The sequence below is a fragment of the Hibiscus syriacus genome, unplaced genomic scaffold (assembly GCF_006381635.1).
Source record: "Hibiscus syriacus cultivar Baekdansim isolate YM2019G1 unplaced genomic scaffold, ASM638163v2 tig00109987_pilon, whole genome shotgun sequence".
NCBI classification, from domain to species: domain Eukaryota; kingdom Viridiplantae; phylum Streptophyta; class Magnoliopsida; order Malvales; family Malvaceae; genus Hibiscus; species Hibiscus syriacus.
Window position 1 is genome coordinate 763,011 of NW_024062550.1, and position 16,875 is coordinate 779,885.

Consider the following 16,875-nt stretch of genomic DNA (forward strand, 5'->3'; position numbering starts at 1 on the left):
ATATATATATATATATATATATATAAAATACTTTAGAATTTTATTTTTATATTATTAAAAATATTATATTATTAAAAATATAATTTAATTATTAAAAATATATAAATATTATAAAATACATTATTTTAACCGTTTAAAATATAATAAATTATTATAAAATAAATTATTATAAAATAAATTATTTAATTATTTTAAAATATTAATATATTCAAATCAGGTTGGGTCAGTATCAGATTTTTAATCTAAAAATCGGGACGGATTATGGAGAGAAAAAATCTAAAATTCATTAGAGCATGTGGAGTCAATATAAAATATATATCTCCGAGTCATGATCATCGCGGCCAAAAAACTGGCCCACCTCGTCTCGTGTCCATCCCTATATGCATTAGGGTTCCAAGGAATAAAGTAAAAATTAAAAATATCGATTTAATTGATTTAATATCGATTTGTTTGATCAATTTATAAGTCAGTTAAATATCTAAATTTTGTACTAACAAAAATAATAATATTTAATCCAATTAGTTACACACCGTACAAATATCAATATATGAATTCGAATTTAAAATTATGAATAAAGAAAATAAAATTAAATAAATCATCTCAAAATAAACTTCAATAACATTTTATTCAAATTATTCTATTTATAAATCAAACACTTTTAGTTATATATATATAAGTGATATTTCAATTTTCACCGGCAAATTAGGCAGATGTTTCCTTCATTTATTATTATTATTATTATTATTATTATTATTATTATTATTATTATTAGATAACATAGGATTCAATAATTAAAACCTTTGCTGCGATTGCATTATTATTATTATTATTATTATTATTTTATTATTATTATTATTATTATTATTATTATTATTATTATTATTATTATTATTATTATTATTATTATTATTATTATTATTATTATTATTATTTCGAGTAATTTAAAAAAAGCCATTGCCATATACTAACTTGGTATCTACTTGTAACAAATAAAATTTAGGGTGGGTATCGTCCGTGAAATAAGTAACTAATCGAAGAAAACTTAGATTTCAGGGTGGACACGAAAAACTTCAGGATTGACACCATCGATAAAATAAGTAACTAATCGAAGAAAATTCAAATTTCAAAATATTCACGTGATCACCCTCACCAAGCTGTGGCTCCGCCATTTTAAAGATTGAAAGTTCCATGTTTTAATGTCACATACCAAATAAATGTTTATGAAATTTGATTCTTTTAAACCATTAGTTCTCTTGAATTTATTATTTTTATTATTTGATTAATCTATGGTAGTTAAAGGTTTATATCAGTTTAAAGATGACTCTTAACTATTTAACATTAAAAACTCATAACCCTGATATTCCTGATGCTCGAACCCAAAATTTTAAGGAATAACAACAATTCATTTACTACCGAAGTCGTTTGGTTCGTGCTCGAATTAATAATATTGTAATAATTTAAAACCTAGCAATGGGGATATGGGACAAGAAATCAAAGGTGAAGGATTGTTAAGAAAAACATGTGGAGATTGAAGAGTCGAAGTGAAATTATTGCAAAATATGGTCGTACCATGAGAAAACACAACAGGATCATGTCGATTACGACTCCATGGATGTCTCCTTGTCGGGGCATAGATTTCTAATGTAGATTTTGACAAAATTTTTTATGGAAAATATTTTCTTTTATAATTATTGATATTTAATTTAACGATATAAGTTCAAGTCGTCAAAATAACCCTTAATTTTTTTTGGAGCATTTTACCCCTAATGTTACATTTTAGGACAAAAAATCTTCTCTATAAATTGAAATCGTTAGTTAATGAACGACTAACGTTCTAAAATAGGTCTTTTTTTAACTTTAAATGAAATGTTGAGATCTAAAAGATTCTAAAAGAAAAAATAAGACCCAAAGTGATTATTATGTCAAATAAATAATATTATATTTTGATATTATTTGTAATTATAGTTTATTTATAAAGAATCAAATAATGATATGTTAACGAATAAATATTTTGAATTATATTTTATTTATTTATCCATCGTCATTTTAACATAATTTTGTCACAAGTCTAGTGAGAGAATATATATGTATAGGTTTTTTCTGAATAATTAATCAATCTTAATAATTGGTTTAAAACAAAAGAATAAAATAAACTCATAAAACTTTAAATAAAAATAAATAAGCTGTGTTTCTCCTGTAGTTATTTTCACCTTTTCTTCTTGCCACTTTTCATGTTAAACTTCATGAATTTAGCAGAAAGTGCAGTGAGGCACTCTTACCTTCAAGCTTCTTTGTCATTTTCACCACCCCTGACATGCCTCTCCTCGCGGCCGCCCGATGTTCCGGTCTACGGTTCATCATCTTGCGATCGAGAGGTCAGTATGCGTACGGCCATTGCGGAGTTTCCAGAGTAATTCACACGTTTTCGAAATTCTGATACATATGATACTTCCATTCAATTCAACTTGGTTTTATATAATAAAGTCATTTTGATATTCGAGGTTGATTTAATCATTTATGAGCTTGGGGGTATTTAGTTATTCCATTACTTAGTTGTTCTTTGGGTCATTTTACATTTCAGAGGCATTTCAATATAGATCCGGAATTTAAACCGATGATTCCAAGGTTCAAGTGTATCAAAATATGAGTTTTCAGGTCGTCTCCATTATCATACTCATCCATTGTGCTTAACACTTAGCGTATAATCGTCATTTTATTCAAATAATCGTCATGGTATTTTGTTTCTTTGATCATTGGAGGTTATTATAATTATTTCATAGCTCGAGGACATTTTGATAATTCTTTTTAATTCAAACATATGCACTATTTCTGATAACTCGTCAAGTATGTTTTTTTTGGGTTATATTTCACTATCCGGGGAAGTATTGGTCTTATACAACACAATGACATTTTCGTAATTTTATCCCATAGGGTTATTTTTGATAATTTCTTATCCAAATAATTCGATATTTAACCTTTAAAGTAATTTATCAAAACTTACAGATCTTGAAATCAATTCATTTATTATTGAATCACTGAACTTATAATTATTTCCGATTAATCTTCCAATTTCTCTTTGTCGAGCCGTCTGAGTCTTATATCGTGTTCTATTCTTAATCCAATTTACGTATGAGTCCAATGATAATTAAATACATCTAATGGACCAATCATTTTCATTCATACAATTACCATCTATCAATGAGTTCCAAAAAGCATACAAAATGTAGTAGAGTATTACCAAAATTTTCGTGCCATATCGATCGACCATTTAAACTCCATTCGATCTCCCTCGAACTTTAATTCAATGTCCAATAATTCATCGGATACAAAACAACTGAATTTACGTCAGAAACTAAACTTAATTGAGAAACTAATTTGAATCTGAAGATAAATCACTGAAAAACAACTTACTGATCCCGAATTTGGCAAAACAGACTTCGTACTTTGAACTCAATACGTCGAAAAACATAAAATATGACCTTTTCGAAAAAGTTGATTTTTTGGACAAAGTCAACGGTCAAAGTCAACGAGTCAAAGTCAATAGGTTGACTCAGACGATTTGACTCGGTCCGGGTTGACTCGGTCAGGTCAAACCGACCGATTCGGGGCGGTCCGGTCCGCCTGGACTGTTACAGAAGCTTCCTAGACTGGTAGAGGATCCCCACGCGCACTACCGGCACGTGCGATGGTGACAGGGGTTGTTTCGATCGGTCGATTACTCCCAGCTTCAACAATCACCAATATCGATCCAATTCAACATCAAAAATCAACTAAAACCAATTAAAAATAAGCAAAGGAGCGATCGGAGTTCATTACCAACGACGACCGGAGAAATACACAACGACAGGGAACACCGCTGACTGATTCCTGACCACGACTAAATGGGGAGCTCAATGGGAAGGGCGGTGAGACGAGCCTACGATGTAGACGATCGAAATCGACGAAAATCGGGGCGACGATCTAAGGTTTCAACGTAGCTTCCAAATGTTTGATCCCGATAAACGGCAGCCGATATGGGATGACGGTCGGGGTTTGATTGGGGGTGGGACACTGGTTTGATTGGTGGTAACGATGCACATTGACGACGGTCGGATGGTGGAGAATCTACGACAAGGGCCGACGAGGGGGGAAAAATTAGGGATTCATTTTCAATTTGGGGATAAATTTGGGTGGGGGGATTTGGGGTAACCTGATTTTTATTTAACACTTTACTAGAAAAAAATGGTACAATTCCAGGATGAGTCCTCGAATTCCTGAAATTTTCTAAAATTGTCTATAAGTTTCAAAAACTTATAGTTTGACCCATATTTTGGGTGTGACATTGCTTCCCCCAATACACCATTAACAACATTCTTGGATGAAAGACCGGCAAGTGAAGAGCTCATCGACCTGAAGATGCCCAAGAGAATGACTTATAAAGCATGTGAAATTTGAGCTTTAGAATATCCATGAGCTACGGAAAAGGAAGGAGTACCGATCAGAAGGTTAGTCCTCGCAAGAATTTTCAGATGATGAAAGAGATTCCGGGTCAACAAAGTTCGAGCAATTGAATCCATCTCCACATTCAGAGAAGAAAATGCAGCCGGTTTCGAGACAGCAGTCTCTCTGTGCCTTTCCAAACAGCTTCCTTGGAGGCATTGAGTGTGTACACCTACACAAAAAATTGGAAAATAGCCATATCGATTACAGGACTTAATGTGATAGCTATATCTTTGACATGCTACATGAAGCTCATTAATTTGGTAAACTATGAAACATATGGTTCGGACAGCTGATTCACATGTAGATTACAGACATTAAATGATCCTTGTAAATGAAGACACACATTCCATTTCATCAGCGAAGAGTTTATCGGGAGTAGATAGTCGGGGATTTCAATCACAAACAAATGACAGTAGAAATTAAAGGACATGCAACGATGAAAACGGCAAGCAATGAACCTTGAATATGCCGGCACTTTCACAAGTTGATATCTCGGGCGAGGACTAAGGCCGGGCAAAATTGAATTTAAAGATTCCTCTTGCTTGACATTTTTGGCGGACTCGGGTGACCAACTCGGCCAAAGAATGTTGCCATCGGAAAAGGATCTTTTGAAAAGTGACCTGAAAATTAAGCACTGGGAAGTGAAGAGATGAGCGGCGGTGAGAATCTCTTCCCAGTTGACAAAAGTGTAAGAAAAAACTACCTTCCATCATCATCCACTATATTGCTGATATGAACCCAACTGCCAAACTGCAGGTTTAACTGCCTGAGGCCGGAAATACCCGAGAAAGCTGCACAAAGAATTATATTCAAAAGAATAATTAATAAATGAATTCAAGAAACTTGCAAAAGAAATGTAAAACTAACTCCAAAGGACAACAAGGCCAGCATTTTATTCTAACTCGACAGCCATTGATTTTCACCCAAAAAAGTAACGCAGATAAAAGACTGAAACTTACACGTTAATTGCATTTTGTTTCTCTGCATCTATGTATGCATTGCTAAAATATCGTTGAGGAGTTCTAAAAAGTTATTGGGACTGGGTCGCTGCTCTCCACTGCCCCCTTCTTTGAGAAAATATCTGTATAAATATCACAATCACATAAAATACTCAGAAAGGTTGTTTGATTCTTTTTTATGTTCGTGTTCAAAATACATTAAGTCGAATAATGACTACTACTGACTCTTAAATCGAAAAGAGAAAAAAATCATGGAGCATAGAATGCACTTACAACAGATTAACATACCAAATTATCGGGAGCATTAACCTCTTTGAAAAGGGACAACCTAGTTCTATCAAAATTTGTCAACAATATGGTTCTTTTTATCAAACTTCAGAGAAACCTATAAATAACATAAATTTCCGAATTCAATGCTATTCAATGTTAATCATATATTTGGCATTGGCAGCTTCGAGGAAAAAGAAAAATCCAACTAAAAGATACAGAATTTAGAGAAGGTCAATCTATTCCAACTTTGCAAATCACATATGGTTACAAGTACGAATAAATCAAAGACGGAATCAGGATTTTAAGTTAGGGGTGCGAACTTGAACTTATAAAATTTTAGGGGGCAAAAACATATTTTCAATAGAAAATACATAAAAAAATCTAAAACATATGATAATTTTATATTTTTAGGGGGCCACCACCCCTACCCGTTCCCCCAGGTCCATCCTTACAAACACAGAAGTTGGATTACCTTGTTGTGAGCTGCAGAGCCACCATATTGATTCGCAAGTGTGTCGCCCATTCTCTCATAGGAAACTTATTAATTCATCAGCCAAAGGATCATTGAGGTCCATTTTTGGGGAAGTCTTAATCCCTAAAACATGAAACTGTGCAACATTTGTACGATCCAAACAGTATACGATTGTTACTGAGCACACCTCTTTGGAATGTGGGAGCCTTCACATAATGATTTCCATTAGCAACATTACTATAGGATAAAAATGCTCAAGTAATCATAAAGCCCATGTATTAATCTAATGCAAGAATCTAAATATCTAATACATTGAAAACATGAAAGATCATTCAACAAAACCATCTAAGAAAACATTGCACGTATGAAGCTTAAAGTTAATAAAGCATGATAAACTTACTCAGTGAAAGGCCATGCCATACACTCCTCAGGTCTCAACCCGACAATGAAAGAAACTTGTTAGCGTTAATGCATATCTAGCCACTTTACCCAAATGTTGCAAAACATTTGGCGATTTGCTGGAAGGAAACACATGGAGTTTTCTACTCGTTAGGAATCAAACTCTAAAATGAATAAAACAAAGAACAAAGAGGAGGGGATTGACTGGGGGAGAAAGCAAAACAGGCAAGAGTTAAGGCTAAAATAACAAGCTTAGAACATATACCTCCGAGAATGTTTGTGTAGATCCTGGTGAAGGAATCTCAAACGGTTCTCTTCTGACAAATCTTTATTAATAAAATCAATCGCATCCGCAAACTCTTGACGGAGAATTGACTCTCGAGGCTTCTTCTCTTGTGTCTGCTCATCACACAAAAGCAATTGCGTTCAGAATCTGATTAGCAAATCAGCCATGTAATGAACCTACATCAACAAACTCCTCAACTAAAGTGCCTCTCCTTGATCCAATAGAAATGGCACGAAATGAAGATTTTCTACCACACGTAATATCTTAATGAGATATACCAGGTTCAGAAGTAATACAAAGATGGAATGATTCCAAAGAGAATGATGAAGCCATACAGCAGAACAACCATCTTACCTTGATCAAAATGAAGTCTGGTTGCTTCATAATTGTGGTCCTTCTTGGAGACTAGGAAAAAAGAAAAGAAAGGATAAGTCATTCAATTTTCGGAACATAAAAACATTCAAAGCAACACCTAAAGTACTCTCATAGATTACAAGTACATACGTATGCTATCTTGTTTTAGATTCAACCGTGAGGTTTCTTGAGACCAAAAGAGTGGGATTGAGCCTTGGTTATGGACGATGGAAGTTATCTGTGTGGGAAACCCATCAGGGACCTCCTCAAAAACTATCTGCTCTGTCTCAACATCATTAGATACTCTACCTTTCTCATTTACTCCTCGTTTCAAATACCTAAATGCAAAATCAGATGCAAATGATGACGAGTTTAAGCCCTTAACCTAAGCTTAATTCCATCTTATAATGAACTTCAATAAAAATAAACTAGGCCTTTTAGCACGAATGGGGGACAACATTCTTACCTGGTACCTGCATAGTAACGGGACATTCTTGCTATAAGCGTAAGTTTTGAAATCCCGTCCAGATACAGAAAGTGAGGCCTACATTCACAGCCCAGTGTCAACCTATGAAACTTATAAAGACTTAATAACCATCCGTCTATTCAGGACAACAGAACTGAACAAGAAAACTAGCCAAGCATACATCCTTAACCTGCTTAAAGAAGCCATACAACCTGCTTAAAGAAGCCATACACCAATGAAACTGTCCATAGAGTATTCTGGAGGTGATTGCGTATTCCTCAGGTCAGGAACTCATTACAAACAAACATGGCCCCGTAAAGAACTTGGCCTTGTTCATTATTACACAAGTTCTTTTGAAGACTACGCATAACATGGAATGAATAGCTGAAGAAGAAGTCCTTTGTAAGATCCACTGTGCCTACGAGCTTCTTGTACCTAAACAAAAATGAAACAAAGAATATCAAATTACAAACCATTTGTGAAAAGTGCACATGAGAGAAAAGCACTTAAGTTTGAAACAAATAAAAAGGAGACTCTACTAAATGACAAGAATTTTCTACTTTTCCCACAACAGAACATAATCTAAACATCTTTCTTCAAAACATTAATGAATTTATAGCAGTAGACAAAGATCTTAGCACACAGAACAGAAGAAGACCTGTTCTCATTCCTAATACCCGAAATGCTTGGGTTAACAGTTGAATTTGAGAGAGTAATCATCTCAGTTTTCGAAACTGCGTATACATTGTGACCGCAAATTGCACCAATCTGTCTTCGTTTTGTAATAAGCAGCATGTAGTAAGGCCCCAAAAACTTGTACATGAAACAAATAGGCACCGGATAAGAATTCACATAACAATAATAGTCCCCTCCCCTAAAGTCATTACACAGTTCAACATCCATACCAACAATGCCATAACAACCCGTAACAAACTTCAGTCCACCAGTGGATTTATTTCCTTCGAGTATTCGTCTCAACAACTCAGAGCATTCGAACTCCGTATAAGTGGTAGAATCCTGGAAAATGTTCAGCTTGAAAGGATCGAGCCGGTCAATCTTTAAAACTCTCCAATAAGTTCTACTCTTATTCCTTCCAATCATATAAAATTTCTGGACACGGACATCAGTATTACAATGCAAATAATCAAAACAGGAATCATAGCCACTTAATTTAATAATTCAAAGCTAAAACCAATGCCATTTTAACTGAAATTAAACATCTAAGTTGAATTACGAGCATAAAAATTAAGCATATAAAAAATGAATCAAAGCGCACAAAAACAAAATTAATACAATGAAAGACAAAAATAAGAAGAAATGCCGATCGAGTTTCGTAGAGTCTGAATTTATGCATACAGGTAGAAGTCTGAGATTGCAAGAGCTTCCATTATTGTTAATATTATCATAATTTTCTGCTGCGGGAGATTCCATGATAAGCTTCCTTTTTTCTCCGAGTTTCAAATTCTAGCTTCAGATCTCCTCCCCGAGCCTTAAGCTCAGGGAGTTTAACAGAAGAACATGCACGAAGGCGAAAACCGTTCCTAATATAGATTTTTAGTTTCCACTGAGAGAAAAATTCCTCTCAACTTAATCCGTAAAATACCTCACTATTGCCAAACGTTGATCCGTGGAGTTTGGCTGCTTCAAATACAACAGCAAAGGAAACGCCGGTAAATTCCTAAAAAAAAAAACGTCGAAATTTTACCTCCCCGGCTCCGTATACTTTCTCATTAACAACTCGAACAAAACAAACACACACAAACGCCGGTAAATTTCTCCAAGAAAAAAACCGTCGAAATTGGACGATCTTCTTGAATCACCAATCTTTTGCAAATGAGAATGGAAAAAGAATAGCTTATCGCAGATTCCTCCAGAAAATTAATCAGATAAGCAGCAAAGGCTAATATTAGTGATGGAATTACGTGTTTGGATTGAAGATACGAAAATATTATAATTTATCATAATCTTTTTATGTTATTCTTCTTCAGATCCAAATTTGTTATACAAACTCAACGCCACACACGTTTGCCTTAGTTGACCGTACATCCACGTACATTTAAATATTATAATTTAAATGTGCATAATATTAAAATTAACCCTTAATATTTATTAAAATAATCATTTTTGTCCCGTATTCTATAATCTAGAGCATTTTAATCTTTAATGTTTCATTTTAATCTTTAATGTTTCATTTTAAGGTAAAAAGATCCTAACATTTGACAAAATAATCAATTTATCCCTTTTTTTTCAGTAACATTTTAGCTCTCAGTAATTCATTTTAGGCTTAAAAAGGATCCTATTTGTTAGCGTTAATCGAGTGTTAACTAATAGTTTTCATCTATAGAATAAGTTTTTACCCTAAAGTGAAAAGTTAGAGGCTAAAAAGCTCCAAAAAAAGAATAAGGGTCAAAATAACTATTTTGATAAACATTGAGGGCCATTTTTGTATTATGTCATTTAAATATTACACTTCTTCATTTATTATTGGCTTAATGCCCAAATAAGTGTCCAAACTATACCTTTTGTGACAAATAAATTCCTACATTTTTTTTTGCACATCCGTGTGCTTAACATTTCAAACGTTAGCACTTTACGTGCCCAGACTGTTAACAACATTAGTTTTTCCCGTTAAGTGATACGTGTCACAACCTAATAATTTTGAATTTTTTTAAAATATTAAAAATATTATTATATTTATAAAAAAAACCCTAAATTTTCTTATATTATATAACAACCACAAATCCCAAATCCTAACCTTATTCTGATGTTGCCGCCCTCTCCGGTCATGATCACCGCCACTAACATAGTCCTTGCCATCATATTAGTTATATGTCGTTGCAGTTGTTGCCGATTCACCATCAGAATCGTGTGGGATTGCGATTTTCATCCTAGGGATTGCGATTTTCATCCTAGGATTTGCAAGATTTAAAATGTCAATTTATCGTTGATCGATCGTCAACCAGTCACGATTTCATAGGGTTTTGGTCATCGAGGGGAGGGGAGGTCGGGTGGAGCTTCTTCGACAACAAAGGGTGGTCGTCGATGTGGGTTTAAGGGTTGAAATGAAGATTTTCAAAGTTTAGGGGTTATTTTGAAATTTATGTGTTTTTTAAAATATATATATATAATTTTATTTTTTAATTAAAATTTTAAAATTACTAGGTTGAGACACTTGTCACTCAACGGGAAAAAATAACGCCATTGACGGCCAAGACACCTAGAGTATTAAAGTTTGTAATGTCAGCCACCCGGATGGGCTAAAAAAACATAGGCACTTATTCGATACAAAAGATATAGTTTGGGCACTTATTAAGGCATTAATTCTTTATTTTTTAATAAAGACTCTCATATAAGATGAACCACGTCCTAATAAAATCTTTGAAAATCTCTTAAAGACATTATATTATCTCTGAGTTCATCTCTATTCGAGATGTTTTACAAAACTAATACTCCTTAATCTCCGACGTTTAATATCAATTATTTCATGATTGAAATATAATAATAATTTTTACATTAATTATAGGGTAAACTACGCATTTAGTACTTAAACTATTAGTTTTGATTCGTTTTAGTATCTAAACTTTTAATTTTTTTCAAAATCATTCATAATGTTTAGTTCTTATTTCGTTTTATTACCATACTATTAAAAACTCAATGTGTTTAGTGCTTAAACTATCAGTTTTGACCTATTTTAGTACCTAAACTTTTAAATTTTTTTCAAAACTCAACGTCAAATTTTGAACGGGATACTAAAATAAACAAAAATTAAATTTTAGGTATGGTTTTGAAAATTGATAGTTTAGTTATTAAACGTGTGATTTACCGTTAATCATAATTATTTTTCAAAAATTAATTTTGAAAGATTAGATACTAAAATAGATCAAAACTGATAGTTTAGTTATTAAACGCGTAATTTACCGTTAATCATAATTTTTACAAAACAACCCTTCACAGGTCACTCCATTACTGAGCTCGGCGAGTCATCGAACTCCGAAACGGACAATGACCCATCATTTTTCTCTGAAATCCGAGTCGACCCAAACCAAGAAAGAAGTCGTGTTCAACATCAGAGGTCGCTCTCCGAGCTCACTTTAGGATTGCATGATCAGTATATGTAGCTTTCTTTGATAGATGGCGGAGATGCTTTATGTGAGGCAATGAGTTTTGGGTCTTAATTAAATGTTTCTTCTTTTCTCAAAAGATTGTTCCATGCTTTTTGATTGATGATGGATAAGAAAGTTGTCGAAGAATCGGAACGTCACTGTTTACTGCGATTTTGAATATGGGGAATTCAATGAAAAAGGGAAGATTGTTGATGAAGGTTAACACTATGTTTTATTATTTTTTATTTCATATAGTCTCGATGATTACAAGATAGTATTCGTAATCTTTATTACAGCTGCACAAATCGCTCGAATCCGAGATCTATAAGGAGAACAACACTTCGAGGTCATATTTGGTTTTACTTTGCTACTGTCCTCTTGAATTTGGAATTTTGATGGCATTATCTGCTTATTGAATCTTTGGTTTTTGAGTTACATACGTTTGTGATTCTGCATTGCTTTGCCATTTTTTCAACTAAAGAATCTGTTCTTGGGTACCCTCTTGAATCACACTATGCATGATTGTTCAACATCATTCATTATTTTGGGTAGATTACACATTTAGACCCTACACTACCAGTTTTGATATGTTTTTAGTACCTAAATTTTTAAATTTTTTTCTAAATCATAACTAAAGTTTAGTTTTTGTTTCATTTTAGTACCCATCGTTAAAAACTTTAGTTTTTTGTTTCATCTTAGTATCCGTTCATAATTTAACGTTAAGTTTTGAAAAAAAATGAAAGTTTAGGTACTAAAACGGACCAAAATTGATCGTTTAGGTACTAAGCACGTTAAGTTTTTAACGACGGGTTACTAAAATAAAAAGAAAACTAAACGTTAGGTGTGATTTAAAAAAATGAAAGTTTAGGTACTAAAACGGATAGTTTAAGTACTAAATGCATAGTTTACCCTGTTTTTTTTTTTTTTACTATTTCTTCACTTGTAGAGAAAGTAAGATTAGATACAATTTAACATTGAATAATTTTCCATCAGAATTTCGAAAGCAGGGTGCTTCAGTGTAAGCTATAACAAGGGCATACTTGTTTACTTGGCAAAGGACCGGCTAGATTGAGCTCGTTTATCTATTAAAAAGGATACACGAACTAGATTCGTGAGCCGTTGAATTCGAATGTTAGGATACTCGAACTCGGTTTAATGAATAACATGGCTGATCAAGTTCGAACTAGGTTTGATACTGATCGAATCTTTGTCGAGTTGAATTCAAATAGCTAGTGAATACAGGTGTCTCATTTGCACCTTATCCTGTGGCTAAATCTTATTGTACTTCTATCTGCCTAAGCACAGATCTAATCTTGATAGTCTTTCAACAGAATACCTCTTATGATGGATCTCATAGTCACGGGTTGGCGTACTTGTGCTACTGAAAACCTACGTTGTTTCCTTTTTGATCTCTAAAAGAGCATGAACATACTGTATAGCTTCTCCTTATGCATCTGCCAATTGGCGTGGAAACCGCTTTTATGCTACGACAGTGGGATAAATCGTGCGGATAATCACAAATTTTTCCTTACATGTAAACATTAATCTTCCTCGAATGCAAGGATTCTCTTATCCACAGACTTCAGTTGCTTTCTCCGAGATGGCTCTGCAAGTGGAAAACACAAGTAGATTGCAAGCCCTGTAAGAGAATGAATATGTCAATGAATGGTCATTTAGTCGAGAATAAATCTAGTATGCTTTTCCGCAATGTTTATCCAGTGAGGATGATTGGGACTCTATGCACTCATCAAAAACAGGGTAAACTTCTTTTCCAAGTTTCAAATAAAAGAGAATGTCGAATCTAATAGTCCAATTCGATAGACAATGTGATTGAGATAGTAAAGTTCTTACACAGTTTATCTTTAGGACATGCTTTTGTACTTGTGCTTTTGTATGTGACTAATCTTACGCACTGTGTAAAGGAATCGGAAATGCCCATGTTGTAGGAGACTGTTTACCGCCGGGATTCTGAATGCGGTAGAATTTCAGAGTTGGCTTAAAGATGAAAGGGAAAGGAAAAGAGAAGATTGTCGATGAAGGTTAGCTTTGTTTTAGTCCTCTCTAATGGGATTAAATTTATCAATTTTGTGGCTTATATTTGGTCTACTTTGCTACTGGCATGGCATTAGCATCTGTTATCGTCTCCAGTTGTGTGTTGATTGCTACTGTTTGAACTGGGAATATCGATGACATTATCCGTTTTATCGTATCTTCGATTTTCGAGTTACATACGTTTCTGAAAACTTGTGATTCTTCCGCGTTGCTTTGCCATTTTTCAACTAAAGAATCTGTGCTTTGGTACCCCCCTTGAATCCCACTATGCATGATGGTTCAACTTCATTCATTGTTTCTTGTTGAACATGACCTCACCTGTAAAACAATTAAGCATAACAAATTACCTCGATTAGGCTTGTAACTCTCGTAACATGGAGCTCGAATCCTCTACTAGTTTTTAAGTATTCTCGCACTCGGTTCGAATCCTCTACTAGTTTTTAAGTATTCTCGCACTCGGTTCGAATCCTCTACTAGTTTTTAAGTATTCTAGCACTCAGTTCGAATCCTCTACTAGTTTTTAAGTATTCTCGCACTCGGTTTGCCAAATAGGTTTCTGATATGCATGCATGCATGCCAGTATCCTTCCTATAGCTATAACGTTCTCTTATCTGCAGACTTTCAAGTGCAATGGGTGAATGAATATATGTCAATGAATGGTCATTTAGTCAAAGAATACATTTTAGGGGTAAAGTACGCATTTAGTACTTGAACTATCAGTTTTGGTCCGTTTTTCTACCTAAACTTTCAGTTCTTTTCAAAATCATACCTAATGTTTAGTTTTTGTTTCATCTTAGTATCCCACTGTTAAAAACTTAACACGTTTAGTACCTAAACTATCAGTTTTGGTCCGTTTTAGTACATAAACTTCCAATTCAAAATTTACATTAAATTTTGAACAATGGTACTAAAACGGAACAAGAACTGAACTTCAGGTATGGTTTCGAAAAAGTTGAAAGTTTAGGTACTAAAGCGGACCAAAGCTGATAGATTTGGTACTAAACGTGTAATTTACCCTAAATTTCAGTATGCTTTTCAGCTATGCTTATTCTGTGAGAGTGATTTACTCTTTATGCACTCATATGAAAGAGGGTTCACTTTCTTTCCTTTCAAGTTTCATGCAGAAAAGAATGTAGAATCTAGCGAATACGATGTATAAGAAACGGAGTTATCGTTATGTTATAATAACTCCGTTTCTTATATAAATACGATACGCATACAGGATTATCGAGTTTAATGAAAAAGCTTGAGCCCTCTTGAGAACATCTACAAATTGTTGAGTTAGTAGGTAAATCCATCTCTTAGATGCCATGGAAAGCTGATTTTGATACCCTTCAACCCTAAAATGGACAAATCCCACTTCTTCCTATTTCTATACGATCGACTATTTCGGATCGGATATTGTAGAGTTTCATTATAGAAATGACTTTTAACACTTAACTTCTTCATTTACATTGTCAAAATTCGAGCTTTTACAATTATATTAACTGCACTTGAAATATATATATATATTTGAAATGAAGGGATTAATAATTGATTCATAAATATAGCTAAAGATCAAAATTCATTACTTTCTTTGGTTATCATTCATGCTTCATGGTTTGGTATGACCATTCATATCTTAATTTGTGAATTTAACAAAAGAATTTTAACAGTATTAATTAGTGGACTTGAGTTTTAAATATTAAAAATAGAGGGACTAAATTCCAAATGTGTAGATAGTACAAGAACTCGAAGCATATTTTAACCTTATTATTTTTAATGCATAATGACAAAATTACTCTTCAACGTTTGCACAAACGGTCACTTTATCTCCTATTCTTTTTCTGAAAACATTTTAGTCTTAATGTTTCGATTTTTTATCAGAAAAGACCATGTTAGATGGAAACTATTAGTTAACTAATGTTCAACACATATTATTTATGTGACATTTTCACATGTGTTTATTTATTAATATAATACATGTCACGTCATCATTTTGATTTATGTAGTACATGTATCATCATCATCTTGGCAAATGTAGTATATGTCACATCATCACTTTAGATGGGTGATATATGTCATGTCAGTAATTAAACACATGTGAAAATACTATGTCAAAAATATATCTTAATCGTTAGTTAACTAATGATTTTCATCAAACAAGATATGTTTTGACTAAAAATTAAAAAGTTAGAGACTAAAATGTTTTTTTTTAAATAACAAGGATAGAATGATCATTTATATAAATGTTGTGGGTGATTTTATCATTATTCCTATTTTAAAAGCAAAAGTTTAAGTAGGGTTTAAGAGGTTAATTTGGTAATTACAAGATTTTGTCACCAAATTCCAAATTACTTAACCTATCTCCACTTTTTTCGGGACGGAAACTTCTTTTAACTGCAATGACCAAAATGCACTTATATTGTTGACGATAAAAAGAGTAAATTGCATTATATATCCTCAAACTATGACCTTCATTCTATATTGGACCTTAAAATTTTAAACATTTTAAATTTATCCCTAAACTATGAATATCATTTTAAATTGGTACTTAAACTTTTAAACATTCCAAATTCATTCCCAAACTATGACCCTCATTTTAAATTATTCCCCAAACTTTTGAACATTCTAATAACTCCCCCCTAAATCATTCAAAAGTTTAGAGGTAAAATTAGAACATTCAAAAGTTTGGGGGATCAATATAGAATTAGGGTCATAGTTTGAGGATGGATTCAGAATGTTAAAAAATTTGGAGACTAATTTAGGATGAGAGTCATAGTTTAGGGATGAAAATAGAATGTTCAAAAGTTTAGGAACTAATTTAGAATGATAATCGTAGTTTGAGGCTGTATAGTGCAATTAACTCCAATAAAAAGGATGATATTGTATCTTTCAAGGCTAATTTCGTAAACTGATCAGCTCGCCAAACATGAGCTGTTGTGACGGTATATAAGAGAACGGAATAGAAGAGATAAAGTAACGGAACGGAAAAAGACGATATTGTTGACGTGGACGAATCATAAACTTCCACGGCACCAAAAAATATGCTT

The 16,875-nt window shown here is 33.2% G+C and overlaps 1 protein-coding gene and 1 pseudogene across 1 annotated transcript; both read right to left on the reverse strand.

Moving 5' to 3' along the window:
- Positions 1-4,269: 4,269 nt before the first annotated feature.
- LOC120211962 (phosphoinositide phosphatase SAC4-like) lies at positions 4,270-5,192 on the reverse strand. The gene is made up of 3 exons (XM_039210423.1): positions 5,186-5,192; positions 4,941-5,151; positions 4,270-4,651 (listed from the first exon to the last, which is right to left on the reverse strand). Exons 1-3 carry the CDS (start codon positions 5,190-5,192, stop codon positions 4,486-4,488), a joined length of 384 nt encoding a protein of 127 aa, XP_039066354.1. The 3' UTR covers positions 4,270-4,485.
- A 2-nt stretch (positions 5,193-5,194) lies between these two features.
- LOC120211963 lies at positions 5,195-8,476 on the reverse strand (annotated as a pseudogene).
- Positions 8,477-16,875: the final 8,399 nt, after the last annotated feature.